The following is an 18210-nucleotide window of genomic DNA, read 5'->3' on the forward strand; positions in this document are numbered from 1 at the left end:
TCCACACCTGTTTTGGTGTAACAGACACAACTTAGACTACATGGATAGAAGAACAACTGGGTTTAAAAAGACAAGAGTCCAGGGAATTACAGAAGTGGAAATGTCCATATTGTGAAACCCTGATAATAAAAATCAGCCAATCACGATCAACCCACCCCTTCTAAAAAGTACACAAAAGGACGGATAAGAGTCACAATCAGATTATTTGCTTGTCCGGCTGAAAACCAACTGGGGAAAAAAAGACCGCTTACCGATCCAACAATGAACGTGAGTTTTTAGGCTACATTTTACAACGGCATAAATGTACCACACTAAACACTGTTATATGTAACCAGACCTGCATTTCCATATAATGAGCAGAAAATGAAAACATAGAATTACATAAAAGAAGATAATTTAACAGACTCTCTCTGTGATAATATCTCATGTTTCAGACCCTGAAGTTTCTCCACGTGTTGCTGCTGGCAGTAACAGTTCATTCTAAAGGCTTGATGTTCCAGCCTCTGGACTGTGCTGATATCTACAACGACGGATCCAAGGCCAGCGGCGTCTACAGGATCTACCCTGCTGGACCCAACTCTCCTCGCTACGTCTACTGTGATATGGATACCGACGGAGGGAAATGGACCGTGAGTAGGCTACCTGGAAGGAAACTATTTAACAGAGTACATAACCAGTGTTCAGACCATAGTAGAGTCAGCCTCGACCCCTCCGGACCACACTAGAGTCAGCCTCGACCCCTCCGGACCACACTAGAGTCAGCCTCGACCCCTCCGGACCACACTAGAGTCAGCCTCGACCCCTCCGGACCACACTAGAGTCAGCCTCGACCCCTCCGGACCACACTAGTCAGCCTCGACCCCTCCGGACCACACTAGTCAGCCTCGACCCCTCAGGACCACACTAGTCAGCCTCGACCCCTCCGGACCACACTAGTCAGCCTCGACCCCTCCGGACCACACTAGTCAGCCTCGACCCCTCCGGACCACACTAGTCAGCCTCGACCCCTCCGGACCACACTAGTCAGCCTCGACCCCTCCGGACCACACTAGTCAGCCTCGACCCCTCCGGACCACACTAGAGTCAGCCCCTCCGGACCACACTAGAGTCAGCCCCTCCGGACCACACTAGAGTCAGCCCCTCCGGACCACACTAGAGTCAGCCCCTCCGGACCACACTAGAGTCAGCCCCTCCGGACCACACTAGAGTCAGCCCCTCCGGACCACACTAGAGTCAGCCCCTCCGGACCACACTAGAGTCAGCCCCTCCGGACCACACTAGAGTCAGCCCCTCCGGACCACACTAGAGTCAGCCCCTCCGGACCACACTAGAGTCAGCCCCTCCGGACCACACTAGAGTCAGCCCCTCCGGACCACACTAGAGTCAGCCCCTCCGGACCACACTAGAGTCAGCCCCTCCGGACCACACTAGAGTCAGCCCCTCCGGACCACACTAGAGTCAGCCCCTCCGGACCACACTAGAGTCAGCCCCTCCGGACCACACTAGAGTCAGCCCCTCCGGACCACACTAGAGTCAGCCCCTCCGGACCACACTAGAGTCAGCCCCTCCGGACCACACTAGAGTCAGCCCCTCCGGACCACACTAGAGTTAGCCCCTCCGGACCACACTAGAGTCAGCCTCAGCCCCTCCGGACCACACTAGAGTCAGCCTCGACCCCGCCGGACCACACTAGAGTCAGCCTCGACCCCTCCAGACCACACTAGAGTCAGTCTCGACCCCTCCAGACCACACTAGAGTCATCCCCTCCAGACCACACTAGAGTCAGCCTCGACCCCTCCGGACCACACTAGTCAGCCTCGACCCCTCCGGACCACACTAGAGTCAGCCCCTCCAGACCACACTAGAGTCAGCCTCGACCCCTCCGGACCACACTAGTCAGCCTCGACCCCTCCGGACCACACTAGAGTCAGCCCCTCCAGACCACACTAGAGTCAGCCTCGACCCCTCCGGACCACACTAGTCAGCCTCGACCCCTCAGGACCACACTAGAGTCAGCCCCTCCAGACCACACTAGAGTCAGCCCCTCCGGACCACACTAGAGTCAGCCCCTCCGGACCACACTAGAGTCAGCCCCTCCGGACCACACTAGAGTCAGCCCCTCCGGACCACACTAGAGTTAGCCCCTCCGGACCACACTAGAGTCAGCCTCAGCCCCTCCGGACCACACTAGAGTCAGCCTCGACCCCTCCAGACCACACTAGAGTCAGTCTCGACCCCTCCAGACCACACTAGAGTCATCCCCTCCAGACCACACTAGAGTCAGCCTCGACCCCTCCGGACCACACTAGAGTCAGCCCCTCCAGACCACACTAGAGTCAGCCTCGACCCCTCCGGACCACACTAGTCAGCCTCGACCCCTCAGGACCACACTAGAGTCAGCCCCTCCAGACCACACTAGAGTCAGCCCCTCCAGACCACACTAGAGTCAGCCCCTCCAGACCACACTAGAGTCAGCATCAACATGCTACATCGACATTCACTGATCTTGTTGAAGTATTTTAAGACCACAGTATTCTGCCAGATTAGAGGTCTGATCAACAGTATTCTGCCAGATAAGGAGGTCTGATCAACAGTATTCTGCCAGATAAGGAGGTCTGATCAACAGTATTCTGCCAGATAAGGAGGTCTGATCAACAGTATTCTGCCAGATAAGGAGGTCTGATCAACAGTATTCTGCCAGATAAGGAGGTCTGATCAACAGTATTCTGCCAGATAAGGAGGTCTGATCAACAGTATTCTGCCAGATAAGGAGGTCTGATCAACAGTATTCTGCCAGATAAGGAGGTCTGATCAACAGTATTCTGCCAGATAAGGAGGTCTGATCAACAGTATTCTGCCAGATAAGGAGGTCTGATCAACAGTATTCTGCCAGATAAGGAGGTCTGATCAACAGTATTCTGCCAGATAAGGAGGTCTGATCAACAGTATTCTGCCAGATAAGAGGTCTGATCAACAGTATTCTGCCAGATAAGGAGGTCTGATCAACAGTATTCTGCCAGATAAGGAGGTCTGATCAACAGTATTCTGCCAGATAAGGAGGTCTGATCAACAGTATTCTGCCAGATAAGGAGGTCTGATCAACAGTATTCTGCCAGATAAGGAGGTCTGATCAACAGTATTCTGCCAGATAAGGAGGTCTGATCAACAGTATTCAGCCAGATAAGGAGGTCTGATCAACTGTTGGTACTGAACTCTGAGTAGATGCTTACACTTTCTCCTCTCCTTCACCCCCCTCCCTCTTCCCCTCCTCCCCCCCTCCTCCTCTCTCTCCCCCCTCCTCTCTCTCCCCCCCTCCTCTCTCTCCCCCCCTCCTCTCTGGGTGATATTAATTACAAGGTAGAATAGGACTGGTTTAGACACCAGGTGGGTGATATTAATTACCAGGTAGAATAGGACTGGTTTAGACACCAGGTGGGTGATATTAATTACCAGGTAGAAGAGGACTGGTTTAGACACCAGGTGGGTGATATTAATTGCCAGGTAGAAGAGGACTGGTTTAGACACCAGATGGGTGATATTAATTACCAGGTAGAAGAGGACTGGTTTAGACACCAGGTGGGTGATATTAATTACCAGGTAGAAGAGGACTGGTTTAGACACCAGGTGGGTGATATTAATTACCAGGTAGAAGAGGACTGGTTTAGACACCAGGTGGGTGATATTAATTACCAGGTAGAAGAGGACTGGTTTAGACACCAGGTGGGTGATATTAATTACCAGGTAGTAGAGGACTGGTTTAGACACCAGGTGGGTGATATTAATTACCAGGTAGAAGAGGACTGGTTTCGACCTGAGACACCAGGTGGGTGATATTAATTACCAGGTAGAAGAGGACTGGTTTAGACACCAGGTGGGTGATATTAATTACCAGGTAGAAGAGGACTGGTTTAGACACCAGGTGGGTGATATTAATTACCAGGTAGAAGAGGACTGGTTTAGACACCAGGTGGGTGATATTAATTACCAGGTAGAAGAGGACTGGTTTAGACACCAGGTGGGTGATATTAATTACCAGGTAGAAGAGGACTGGTTTAGACCTGAGACACCAGGTGGGTGATATTAATTACCAGGTAGAAGAGGACTGGTTTAGACACCAGGTGGGTGATATTAATTACCAGGTAGAAGAGGACTGGTTTAGACCTGAGACACCAGGTGGGTGATATTAATTACCAGGTAGTAGGGGACTGGTTTAGACACCAGGTGGGTGATATTAATTACCAGGTAGTAGAGGACTGGTTTAGACACCAGGTGGGTGATATTAATTACCAGGTAGAAGAGGACTGGTTTAGACACCAGGTGGGTGATATTAATTGCCAGGTAGTAGAGGACTGGTTTAGACACCAGGTGGGTGATATTAATTACCAGGTAGAAGAGGACTGGTTTAGACACCAGGTGGGTGATATTAATTACCAGGTAGAAGAGGACTGGTTTAGACACCAGGTGGGTGATATTAATTACCAGGTAGAAGAGGACTGGTTTAGACACCAGGTGGGTGATATTAATTACCAGGTAGAAGAGGACTGGTTTAGACACCAGGTGGGTGATATTAATTACCAGGTAGAAGAGGACTGGTTTAGACACCAGGTGGGTGATATTAATTACCAGGTAGAAGAGGACTGGTTTAGACACCAGGTGGGTGATATTAATTACCAGGTAGAAGAGGACTGGTTTAGACACCAGATGGGTGATATTAATTACCAGGTAGAAGAGGACTGGTTTAGACACCAGGTGGGTGATATTAATTACCAGGTAGAAGAGGACTGGTTTAGACACCAGGTGGGTGATATTAATTACCAGGTAGTAGAGGACTGGTTTAGACACCAGGTGGGTGATATTAATTACCAGGTAGAAGAGGACTGGTTTAGACACCAGGTGGGTGATATTAATTACCAGGTAGAAGAGGACTGGTTTAGACACCAGGTGGGTGATATTAATTACCAGGTAGAAGAGGACTGGTTTAGACAACAGGTGGGTGATATTAATTACCAGGTAGAAGAGGACTGGTTTAGACACCAGGTGGGTGATATTAATTACCAGGTAGTAGAGGACTGGTTTAGACACCAGGTGGGTGATATTAATTACCAGGTAGTAGAGGACTGGTTTAGACACCAGATGGGTGATATTAATTACCAGGTAGAAGAGGAATGGTTTAGACACCAGGTGGGTGATATTAATTACCAGGTAGTAGAGGACTGGTTTAGACAGCAGGTGGGTGATATTAATTACCAGGTAGAAGAGGACTGGTTTAGACACCAGGTGGGTGATATTAATTACCAGGTAGAAGAGGACTGGTTTAGACACCAGGTGGGTGATATTAATTACCAGGTAGAAGAGGACTGGTTTAGACACCAGGTGGGTGATATTAATTACCAGGTAGAAGAGGACTGGTTTAGACACCAGGTGGGTGATATTAATTACCAGGTAGAAGAGGACTGGTTTAGACACCAGGTGGGTGATATTAATTACCAGGTAGAAGAGAAAACCAGCAGGCTCTGAACCTGGTCGGGGGGGGGGGGGGGGGGGTAAAAGGTGAATACCTCTGTTGTAAAAAAAGGTTCACCTCTCGTCTGTTCGATGCAGGTCTGGACACCATCTACCTCCTGACCCTGAAAAAGACGTACGAGTTGAGGGTGGACATGGAGGACTTCGACGGACAGAGAGCATACGCTTTCTACGCCTCCTTCGCCATCTCTCCCGAAGTCACAGATCCTGAACTGGACGGCTACAAACTTCAGGTTACTGGCTTTAAAGATGGAGGAGCAGGTGAGAACAGTTCAACTTCATTAGAGAAACATCTGGGCTGTATTCATTAGTCCAGAGTTCAGCTAGGTCCCCTCATTCGGTTCTGTTTGATTTCTAGTGAATACAGCTGATCTGGGATCAGTTTATTAGAGATCATAATGAAGAGTACTACGTAGAACGGATGGGGGGGGGGGGACGACGACGACGACCTGGTCCTAGATCACATTGAGACATTGTAGACTGATTTTTGACAGAGGTCTCTGGGCAGTAGCCTATGTGGTAAATCGGTTCTTTAACATCTGACCTGCGTTTCCCGCTTGAACCAAGGGGACTCTCTCACCCATCACAGCGGTATGAAGTTCTCCACCTTCGACAGAGACCAGGACGCCCACGAGACCAACTGCGCAGTCAGCGCAGTCGGAGGTTATTGGTTCAACGACTGTTACCTCTCAAACCCAAACGGTCTTTATACGTGGGGACTGAACTCACAGATGGGGGTCAACTGGAGGGGATGGAAGACCTTCTACTCTGTGAAAGTCATATCCATGAAGATTAGACCTGTGAAGTTCCTTAACAAAATCCTGTAGTTAAAAATGGTTCTTTAAAATGCTAGATTGGAAGACTTTTTGCATGTTTTCATTTTTTTTTGGACTCTATACACAGTGTAACATGTCGTATAAAACTTTTTTTTTTTTTAACTCTCCTGTGAAAATGTTCCTTTTCAAAGCTCATTATTCTGTTAAACCCAAATCATGTTGTTGCCTCGTCCAATATACTGGTATTTGTGGCTGGGTCTGTTGTGGTGCCCATATTACCTCCACATCGGCAGTCATGGGTCAAGACCACAGTAACATTCTGCTGAGTCAATTTCATCTCCTATAATGAACTCTGGACATGGTGGATAAACCCACCTGACTACACACCAATCAATCAGGTCCTAACGGCCCGGTCCTTGGTAGAACCCATACTGACTGACTACACACCAATCAATCAGGTCCTAACGGCCCGGTCCTTGGTAGAACCCACCTGACTACACACTAATCAATCAGGTCCCTAACGGCCCGGTCCTTGGTAGAACCCATACTGACTGACTACACACCAATCAATCAGGTCCTAACGGCCCGGTCCTTGGTAGAACCCATACTGACTGACTACACACCAATCAATCAGGTCCCTAACGGCCCGGTCCTTGGTAGAACCCATACTGACTGACTACACACCAATCAATCAGGTCCTAACGGCCCGGTCCTTGGTAGAACCCATACTGACTGACTACACACCAATCAATCAGGTCCTAACGGCCCGGTCCTTGGTAGAACCCATACTGACTACACACCAATCAATCAGGTCCTAACGGCCCGGTCCTTGGTAGAACCCATACTGACTGCACACCAATCAATCAGGTCCCTAACGGCCCGGTCCTTGGTAGAACCCATACTGACTGACTACACACCAATCAATCAGGTCCTAACGGCCCGGTCCTTGGTAGAACCCATACTGACTGACTACACACCAATCAATCAGGTCCTAACGGCCCGGTCCTTGGTAGAACCCATACTGACTGACTACACACCAATCAATCAGGTCCTAACGGCCCGGTCCTTGGTAGAACCCACCTGACTACACACTAATCAATCAGGTCCTAACGGCCCGGTCCTTGGTAGAACCCATACTGACTGCACACCAATCAATCAGGTCCTAACGGCCCGGTCCTTGGTAGAACCCATACTGACTACACACCAATCAATCAGGTCCTAACGGCCCGGTCCTTGGTAGAACCCATACTGACTGACTACACACCAATCAATCAGGTCCCTAACGGCCCGGTCCTTGGTAGAACCCATACTGACTGACTACACACCAATCAATCAGGTCCTAACGGCCCGGTCCTTGGTAGAACCCATACTGACTGACTACACACCAATCAATCAGGTCCTAACGGCCCGGTCCTTGGTAGAACCCATACTGACTGACTACACACCAATCAATCAGGTCCTAACGGCCCGGTCCTTGGTAGAACCCACCTGACTACACACTAATCAATCAGGTCCTAACGGCCCGGTCCTTGGTAGAACCCATACTGACTGCACACCAATCAATCAGGTCCTAACGGCCCGGTCCTTGGTAGAACCTATACTGACTACACACCAATCAATCAGGTCCTAACGGCCCGGTCCTTGGTAGAACCCACCTGACTACACACTAATCAATCAGGTCCTAACGGCCCGGTCCTTGGTAGAACCCATACTGACTGACTACACACCAATCAATCAGGTCCTAACGGCCCGGTCCTTGGTAGAACCCACCTGACTACACACTAATCAATCAGGTCCTAACGGCCCGGTCCTTGGTAGAACCCATACTGACTACACACCAATCAATCAGGTCCTAACGGCCCGGTCCTTGGTAGAACCCATACTGACTACACACCAATCAATCAGGTCCTAACGGCCCGGTCCTTGGTAGAACCCACCTGACTACACACTAATCAATCAGGTCCCTAACGGCCCGGTCCTTGGTAGAACCCATACTGACTGACTACACATCAATCAATCAGGTCCTAACGGCCCGGTCCTTGGTAGAACCCATACTGACTACACACCAATCAATCAGGTCCTAACGGCCCGGTCCTTGGTAGAACCCATACTGACTGACTACACACCAATCAATCAGGTCCTAACGGCCCGGTCCTTGGTAGAACCCATACTGACTGACTACACATCAATCAATCAGGTCCCTAACGGCCCGGTCCTTGGTAGAACCCATACTGACTGACTACACATCAATCAATCAGGTCCCTAACGGCCCGGTCCTTGGTAGAACCCATACTGACTACACACCAATCAATCAGGTCCCTAACGGCCCGGTCCTTGGTAGAACCCATACTGACTACACACCAATCAATCAGGTCCTAACGGCCCGGTCCTTGGTAGAACCCATACTGACTACACATCAATCAATCAGGTCCCTAACGGACCGGTCCTTGGTAGAACCCATACTGACTACACACCAATCAATCAGGTCCTAACGGCCCGGTCCTTGGTAGAACCCATACTGACTACACACTAATCAATCAGGTCCTAACGGCCCGGTCCTTGGTAGAACCCATACTGACTACACACTAATCAATCAGGTCCCTAACGGCCCGGTCCTTGGTAGAACCCATACTGACTACACACCAATCAATCAGGTCCCTAACGGCCCGGTCCTTGCTAGAACCCATACTTCCTACCCTTTAATTGTATAAAATGTCTATGGATATATATGCTATGCTTATCTGTTACTTGGCAAAACAAGGTCATCAAATCTCATTTATTTATATAGCCCTTCTTACATCAGCTGATATCTCAAATGTGCTGACATGTCATCTAAGAATATATGGTTTTGTTTACATTCTCATATCCATAATCAATATGTAAAGGACAGACAAGGAAGTGAAGTGTTTACACTGGAAATTGGTCATGTGACAATAAACAACATGTGAAAACATTCCACAGACTGGTTAGTGGTCAGAATATCCAGACTGGTTAGTGGTCAGAATATCAAGACTGGTTAGTGGTCAGAATATCCAGACTGGTTAGTGGTCAGAATATCCAGACTAGGTAGTGGTCAGAATATCCAGACTAGGTAGTGGTCAGAATATCCAGACTGGTTAGTGGTCAGAATATCCAGACTGGTTAGTGGTCAGAATATCCAGACTGGTTAGTGGTCAGAATATCCAGACTGGTTAGTGGTCAGAATATCCAGACTGGTAGAAACATCCCCCAGACTGGTTAGTGGTCAGAATATCCAGACTGGTTAGTGGTCAGAATATCCAGACTAGGTAGTGGTCAGAATATCCAGACTAGGTAGTGGTCAGAATATCCAGACTGGTTAGTGGTCAGAATATCCAGACTGGTTAGTGGTCAGAATATCCAGACTGGTTAGTGGTCAGAATATCCAGACTGGTTAGTGGTCAGAATATCCAGACTGGTAGAAACATCCCCCAGACTGGTTAGTGGTCAGAATATCCAGACTGGTTAGTGGTCAGAATATCCAGACTGGTTAGTGGTCAGAATATCCAGACTGGTTAGTGGTCAGAATATCCAGACTGGTTAGTGGTCAGAATATCCAGACTGGTTAGTGGTCAGAATATCCAGACTGGTTAGTGGTCAGAATATCCAGACTGGTTAGTGGTCAGAATATCCAGACTGGTAGAAACATCCCCCAGACTGGTTAGTGGTCATTACTAATACAGGTCTTAGAATATCCAGACTGGTTAGTGGTCATCACTAATACAGGTCTTAGAATATCCAGACTGGTTAGTGGTCGGAATATCCAGACTGGTTAGTGGTCAGAATATCCAGACTGGTTAGTGGTCAGAATATCCAGACTGGTAGAAACATCCCCCAGACTGGTTAGTGGTCATTACTAATACAGGTCTTAGAATATCCAGACTGGTTAGTGGTCATCACTAATACAGGTCTTAGAATATCCAGACTGGTTAGTGGTCATCACTAATACAGGTCTTAGAATATCCAGACTGGTTAGTGGTCATCACTAATACAGGTCTTAGAATATCCAGACTGGTTAGTGGTCATCACTAATACAGGTCTTAGAATATCCAGACTGGTTAGTGGTCAGAATATCCAGACTGGTTAGTGGTCATCACTAATACAGGTCTTAGAATATCCAGACTGGTTAGTGGTCAGAATATCCAGACTGGTTCATGGTCATCACTAATACAGGTCTTAGAATATCCAGACTGGTTAGTAGTCATCACTAATACAGGTCTTAGAATATTCAGACTGGTTAGTGGTCAGAATATCCAGAATGGTTAGTGGTCAGAATATCCAGACTGGTTAGTGGTCATCACTAATACAGGTCTTAGAATATCCAGACTGGTAGAAACATTCCACAGACTGGGTAGTGGTCAGAATATCCAGACTGGTTAGTGGTCATCGCTAATACAGGTCATAGAATATTCAGACTGGTTAGTGGTCATTCCTAATACAGGTCTCAGAATATCCAGACTGGTTAGTGGTCATTACTAATACAGGTCTAAAAATATCCAGACTGGTTAGTGGTCAGAATATCCAGACTGGTTAGTGGTCAGAATATCCAGACTGGTTAGTGGTCAGAATATCCAGACTGGTTAGTGGTCATCACTAATACAGGTCTTAGAATATCCAGACTGGTTAGTGGTCAGAATATCCAGACTGGTTAGTGGTCATTACTAATACAGGTCTTAGAATATTCAGACTGGTTAGTGGTTAGAATATCCAGACTGGTTAGTGGTCAGAATATCCAGACTAGTAGAAACATTCCACAGACTGGTTAGTGGTCAGAATATCCAGACTGGTAGAAACATTCCCCAGACTGGTTAGTGGTCAGAATATCCAGACTGGTTAGTGGTCAGAATATCCAGACTGGTTAGTGGTCAGAATATCCAGACTAGTAGAAACATTCCACAGACTGGTTAGTGGTCAGAATATCCAGACTGGTAGAAACATTCCACAGACTGGCTAGTGGTCAGAATATCCAGACTGGTAGAAACATTCCACAGACTGGTTAGTGGTCAGAATATCCAGACTGGTTAGTGGTCAGAATATCCAGACTAGTAGAAACATTCCACAGACTGGTTAGTGGTCAGAATATCCAGACTGGTAGAAACATCCCACAGACTGGTTAGTGGTCAGAATATCCAGACTGGTAGAAACATTCCACAGACTGGCTAGTGGTCAGAATATCCAGACTGGTTAGTGGTCATCGCTAATACAGGTCTTAGAATATCCAGACTGGTTAGTGGTCATCACTAATACAGGTCTTAGAATATCCAGACTGGTTAGTGGTCAGAATATCCAGACTGGTTAGTTGTCATTACTAATACAGGTCTTAGAATATCCAGACTGGTTAGTGGTCAGAATATCCAGACTGGTAGAAACATCCCCCAGACTGGTTAGTGGTCAGAATATCCAGACTGGTTAGTGGTCATTACTAATACAGGTCTTAGAATATCCAGACTGGTTAGTGGTCAGAATATCCAGACTGGTAGAAACATCCCCCAGACTGGTTAGTGGTCAGAATATCCAGACTGGTTAGTGGTCATTACTAATACAGGTCTTAGAATATCCAGACTGGTTAGTGGTCAGAATATCCAGACTGGTAGAAACATCCCCCAGACTGGTTAGTGGTCAGAATATCCAGACTGGTTAGTGGTCATTACTAATACAGGTCTTAGAATATCCAGACTGGCTAGTGGTCAGAATATCCAGACTGGCTATCAGCACGGAGAAAGACCACTGGAATCACGTAGAGTGTATATGTGTGTTTCCACCAGGATCAGTCAGTACTCATAAAGCACATTCACAACCTTTACTATATAAAAAAACATTAAAACACTGTCCAAAATGAGGAAAATATTGTGATATGATATTTTGGCCGTTTATCCCAGCTCTATAATCATATTCTTCCCTGTGGCTCAGTTGGTAGAGCATGGTGTTTGCAACGCCAGCATGGTGTGTGCAACGCCAGGGTTGTGGGTTCAATTCCCACGGGGGGCCAGTACAAAAATAATGCATGAAATGAAATGTATGCATTCACTACTGTAAGTCGCTCTGGATAAGAGCGTCTGCTAAATGACTAAAATGTAAAATTCTATCCTAGCCTATCCAAAGCTAGTATTGATGAAGAAGCACTTCACCATCTCTCCCCAGGCTGTTAATACAGAGGTGATGGGAGGAGGAGGAGGGTCTATACCAACTACACCTCCTTCACTATCTCTCCCCAGGCTGTTAATACAGAGGTGATGGGAGGAGGAGGAGGAGGGTCTATACCAACTACACCTCCTTCACTATCTCTCCCCAGGCTGTTAATACAGAGGTGATGGGAGGAGGAGGGTCTATACCAACTACACTTCCTTCACCATCTCTCCCCAGGCTGTTAATACAGAGGTGATGGGAGGAGGAGGAGGGTCTATACCAACTACACCTCCTTCACCATCTCTCCCCAGGCTGTTAATACAGAGGTGATGGGAGGAGGAGGAGGGTCTATACCAACTACACCTCCTTCACTATCTCTCCCCAGGCTGTTAATACAGAGGTGATGGGAGGAGGAGGAGGGTCTATACCAACTACACCTCCTTCACCATCTCTCCCCAGGCTGTTAATACAGAGGTGATGGGAGGAGGAGGGTCTATACCAACTACACTTCCTTCACCATCTCTCCCCAGGCTGTTAATACAGAGGTGATGGGAGGAGGAGGAGGGTCTATACCAACTACACTTCCTTCACCATCTCTCCCCAGGCTGTTAATACAGAGGTGATGGGAGGAGGAGGAGGGTCTATACCAACTACACCTCCTTCACCATCTCTCCCCAGGCTGTTAATACAGAGGTGATGGGAGGAGGAGGAGGAGGAGGAGGGTCTATACCAACTACACTTCCTTCACTATCTGCATCTTCCCATAAATCTAACAGGGATAATAAACCTCTTCAGAATGGCATGGCTCCCAAAGTTTATATACTTATTCTGTGTAATACCGATTAACCCACCGAAGACATTCTTTAAATAAATATCCAGAGTCATGACAGACTTTATAAGGACAAATAAAACTCACAGAATAAAAAGGAAAGTTTTCCCACCTTCCCCGAGTCCGAGGGTTGGTTTTAACCTTCCCCGAGTCCGAGGGTTGGTTTTATCCTTCCCCGAGTCCGAGGGTTGGTTTTAACCTTCCCGAGTCCGAGGGTTGGTTTTATCCTTCCCCGAGTCCGAGGGTTGGTTTTATCCTTCCCCGAGTCCGAGGGTTGGTTTTAACCTTCCCCGAGTCCGAGGGTTGGTTTTAACCTTCCCCGAGTCCGAGGGTTGGTTTTAACCTTCCCCGAGTCCGAGGGTTGGTTTTAACCTTCCCGAGTCCGAGGGTTGGTTTTATCCTTCCCCGAGTCCGAGGGTTGGTTTTATCCTTCCCCGAGTCCGAGGGTTGGTTTTATCCTTCCCCGAGTCCGAGGGTTGGTTTCAACCTTCCCCGAGTCCGAGGGTTGGTTTCAACCTTCCCGAGTCCGAGGGTTGGTTTCAACCTTCCCGAGTCCGAGGGTTGGTTTCAACCTTCCCGAGTCCGAGGGTTGGTTTCAACCTTCCCGAGTCCGAGGGTTGGTTTCAACCTTCCCGAGTCCGAGGGTTGGTTTCAACCTTCCCGAGTCCGAGGGTTGGTTTCAACCTTCCCGAGTCCGAGGGTTGGTTTCAACCTTCCCGAGTCCGAGGGTTGGTTTCAACCTTCCCGAGTCCGAGGGTTGGTTTCAACCTTCCCGAGTCCGAGGGTTGGTTTCAACCTTCCCGAGTCCGAGGGTTGGTTTCAACCTTCCCGAGTCCGAGGGTTGGTTTCAACCTTCCGAGTCCGAGGGTTGGTTTCAACCTTCCGAGTCCGAGGGTTGGTTTCAACCTTCCGAGTCCGAGGGTTGGTTTCAACCTTCCCCGAGTCCGAGGGTTGGTTTCAACCTTCCCCGAGTCCGAGGGTTGGTTTCAACCTTCCCGAGTCCGATTGTTGGTTTCAACCTCCCCGAGCCCGAGGGTTGGTTTCAACCTCCCCGAGCCCGAGGGTTGGTTTCAACCTCCCCGAGCCCGAGGGTTGGTTTTAACCTTCCCGAGTCCGAGGGTTGGTTTTAACCTTCCCGAGTCCGAGGGTTGGTTTTAACCTTCCCGAGTCCCAGGGTTGGTTTCAACCTTCCCGAGTCCGAGGGTTGGTTTTAACCTTCCCCGAGTCCGAGGGTTGGTTTTAACCTTCCCCGAGTCCGAGGGTTGGTTTTAACCTTCCCCGAGTCCGAGGGTTGGTTTTATCCTTCCCCGAGTCCGAGGGTTGGTTTTATCCTTCCCCGAGTCCGAGGGTTGGTTTTAACCTTCCCGAGTCCGAGGGTTGGTTTTAACCTTCCCGAGTCCGAGGGTTGGTTTTAACCTTCCCGAGTCCGAGGGTTGGTTTTAACCTTCCCGAGTCCGAGGGTTGGTTTCAACCTTCCCGAGTCCGAGGGTTGGTTTCAACCTTCCCGAGTCCGAGGGTTGGTTTCAACCTTCCCGAGTCCGAGGGTTGGTTTCAACCTTCCCGAGTCCGAGGGTTGGTTTCAACCTTCCGAGTCCGAGGGTTGGTTTCAACCTTCCGAGTCCGAGGGTTGGTTTCAACCTTCCGAGTCCGAGGGTTGGTTTCAACCTCCCCGAGCCCGAGGGTTGGTTTCAACCTCCCCGAGCCCGAGGGTTGGTTTCAACCTCCCCGAGCCCGAGGGTTGGTTTTAACCTTCCCGAGTCCGAGGGTTGGTTTTAACCTTCCCGAGTCCCAGGGTTGGTTTCAACCTTCCCGAGTCCGAGGGTTGGTTTTAACCTTCCCCGAGTCCGAGGGTTGGTTTTAACCTTCCCCGAGTCCGAGGGTTGGTTTTAACCTCCCCGAGCCCGAGGGTTGGTTTTAACCTCCCCGAGTCCGAGGGTTGGTTTTAACCTTCCCCGAGCCCGAGGGTTGGTTTTAACCTTCCCGAGTCCGAGGGTTGGTTTCAACCTTCCCCGAGTCCGAGGGTTGGTTTTAACCTCCCCGAGTCCGAGGGTTGGTTTTAACCTTCCCCGAGTCCGAGGGTTGGTTTTAACCTCCCCGAGCCCGAGGGTTGGTTTTAACCTTCCCGAGTCCGAGGGTTGGTTTTATCCTACCCGAGTCCGAGGGTTGGTTTTATCCTACCCGAGTCCGAGGGTTGGTTTCAACCTTCCCGAGTCCGAGGGTTGGTTTTAACCTCCCCGAGTCCGAGGGTTGGTTTTATATAGTTAAATGCACTAAAGAGGAACAACAAGTCCATCTTGAATCTTTTAATGTGTCTTTCTTCAGAGGATAAAGACAAGAACATTAACCCTATGGGGGGGGGACACTCCCAACCGTATGGGGAGGGGGGGGCACTCCCAACCGTATGGGGGGGGGGGGGGGGGGCACTCCCAACCGTATGGGCGAGGGGGGACACTCCCAACCGTATGGGGAGGGGGGGGGGGGGGGGGACACTCCCAACCGTATGGGGAGGGGGGGGGGGGGGGGGGCACTCCCAACCGTATGGGGGGGGGGGGGGCACTCCCAACCGTATGGGCGAGGGGGGACACTCCCAACCGTATGGGGAGGAGGGACACTCCCAACCGTATGGGGGGGGGGGACACTCCCAACCGTATGGGGGGGGGGGACACTCCCAACCGTATGGGGGGGGGGGACACTCCCAACCGTATGGGGAGGGGGGGGGGGCACTCCCAACCGTACTGGGGGGGGGGGACACTCCCAACCGTATGGGGAGGGGGGGGGGACACTCCCAACCGTATGGGGAGGAGGGACACTCCCAACCGTATGGGGGGGGGGGACACTCCCAACCGTATGGGGGGGGGGACACTCCCAACCGTATGGGGGGGGGGGGGGGGGGGGCACTCCCAACCGTATGGGGGGGGGGAGAAACACTCCCAACCGTATGGGGAGGGGGACGGACACTCCCAACCGTATGGGGAGGGGGACGGACACTCCCAACCGTATGGGGAGGGGGACGACACTCCCAACCGTATGGGGAGGGGGACGACACTCCCAACCGTATGGGGAGGGGGACGACACTCCCAACCGTATGGGGAGGAGGGACACTCCCAACCGTATGGGGAGGAGGGACACTCCCAACCGTATGGGGAGGAGGGACACTCCCAACCGTATGGGGAGGAGGGACACTCCCAACCGTATGGGGAGGAGGGACACTCCCAACCGTATGGGGAGGTTTGACACTCCCAACCGTATGGGGAGGTTTGACACTCCCAACCGTATGGGGAGGAGGGACACTCCCAACCGTATGGGGAGGAGGGACACTCCCAACCGTATGGGGGGGAGGGACACTCCCAACCGTATGGGGGGGAGGGACACTCCCAACCGTATGGGGGGGAGGGACACTCCCAACCGTATGGGGGGGAGGGACACTCCCAACCGTATGGGGAGGGACACTCCCAACCATATGGGGAGGGACACTCCCAACCATATGGGGAGGGACACTCCCAACCATATGGGGAGGGACACTCCCAACCATATGGGGACACTATAACATTCTATATTCACTGTCTCACTCTCTCTTTCACACTCACTCCTCTCGCTCGCTCACCTTCTTGCCCTCTGATTGGTCGGGGCTGACGTATGACAGCTTCCTGCGGACGTAAAACAACATGTCGTCCTGTTCCCGCGGCGACAGCTTCTCCATGAAGTACGTGGAGAACATCCATGTCCAGAACACGATGCGGTCGTCCTTAAAGCACCCTGGAAGAAAGGTCAGAGGTCAGAGGTCAGTCCTTAAAGCACCCTGGAAGAAAGGTCAGAGGTCAGTCCTTAAAGCACCCTGGAAGGAAACAGAGGTCAGAGGTCAGACCTTAAAACACCCTGGAAGAAAGGTCAGAGGTCAGAGGTCAGTCCTTAAAGCACCCTGGAAGAAAGGTCAGAGGTCAGAGGTCAGACCTTAAAGCACCCTGGAAGGAAGGTCAGAGGTCAGAGGTCAGTCCTTAAAGCACCCTGGAAGAAAGGTCAGAGGTCAGAGGTCAGTCCTTAAAGCACCCTGGAAGAAAGGTCAGAGGTCAGAGGTCAGTCCTTAAAGCACCCTGGAAGGAAGGTCAGAGGTCAGAGGTCAGTCCTTAAAGCACCCTGGAAGAAAGGTCAGAGGTCAGAGGTCAGTCCTTAAAGCACCCTGGAAGGAAGGTCAGAGGTCAGAGGTCAGTCCTTAAAGCACCCTGGAAGAAAGGTCAGAGGTCAGAGGTCAGTCCTTAAAGCACCCTGGAAGGAAGGTCAGAGGTCAGAGGTCAGTCCTTAAAGCACCCTGGAAGAAAGGTCAGAGGTCAGAGGTCAGTCCTTAAAGCACCCTGGAAGGAAACAGAGGTCAGAGGTCAGTCCTTAAAGCACCCTGGAAGGAAAACAGAGGTCAGAGGTCAGTCCTTAAAACACCCTGGAAGGAAACAGAGGTCAGAGGTCAGTCCTTAAAACACCCTGGAAGGAAAACAGAGGTCAGAGGTCAGACCTTAAAACACCCTGGAAGGAAACAGAGAGGTCAAAGGTCATCCTTAAAACACCCTGGAAGAAAACACAGAGAGGTCAAAGGTCATCCTTAAAACACCCTGGAAAAGGTCCTATCACAGTTATCAGATCAAGAGGAGGACGGCACAGGGCCACTCCTGATTTACAGTAAACTCAGAGAAACAGTCTACTGTAATATGCCACTCCTGATTTACAGTAAACTCGTAGAGAAACAGTCTACTGTAATATGTCACTCCTGATTTACAGTAAACTCGTAGAGAAACAGTCTACTGTAATATGCCACTCCTGATTTACAGTAAACTCGTAGAGAAACAGTCTACTGTAATATGCCACTCCTGATTTACAGTAAACTCATAGAGAAACAGTCTACTGTAATATGTCACTCCTGATTTACAGTAAACTCGTAGAGAAACAGTC

The 18210-nt window shown here is 50.0% G+C and overlaps 2 protein-coding genes across 3 annotated transcripts in view; one reads left to right on the forward strand and one right to left on the reverse strand.

Moving 5' to 3' along the window:
* LOC106595395 (uncharacterized protein KIAA0930 homolog) overlaps window positions 1–18210 on the reverse strand; it is a 78427-nt gene that overhangs the window by 37377 nt on the left and 22840 nt on the right. For both annotated transcript variants that reach the window (XM_082978092.1, XM_082978093.1), the window contains exon 2: window positions 16877–17028. In XM_082978092.1, the coding sequence (XP_082834218.1) occupies window positions 16877–17028 (152 nt within the window). The remainder of the gene's footprint in view (window positions 1–16876; window positions 17029–18210) is intronic.
* LOC106599807 (microfibril-associated glycoprotein 4-like) lies at window positions 5543–9253 on the forward strand. The gene is made up of 2 exons (XM_082978091.1): window positions 5543–5784; window positions 6091–9253. The coding sequence occupies exons 1-2, from the start codon at window positions 5658–5660 to the stop codon at window positions 6348–6350; spliced, it is 387 nt and encodes a 128-aa protein (XP_082834217.1). The 5' UTR covers window positions 5543–5657; the 3' UTR covers window positions 6351–9253.

This window comes from Salmo salar, chromosome 07, assembly GCF_965601325.2.
Source record: "Salmo salar chromosome 07, fSalSal1, whole genome shotgun sequence".
Taxonomy (NCBI): Eukaryota; Metazoa; Chordata; class Actinopteri; order Salmoniformes; family Salmonidae; genus Salmo; species Salmo salar.

Excerpts from the sequence above, each read along its gene's own strand:
- LOC106599807 (XM_082978091.1), top strand. The coding sequence starts at position 5,658 with ATGGAGGACTTCGACGGACAGAGAGCATACGCTTTCTACGCCTCCTTC. Across the intron at positions 5,785-6,090 it reads CTTTAAAGATGGAGGAGCAG|GGGACTCTCTCACCCATCAC; the intron begins GTGAGAACAGTT and ends GCTTGAACCAAG.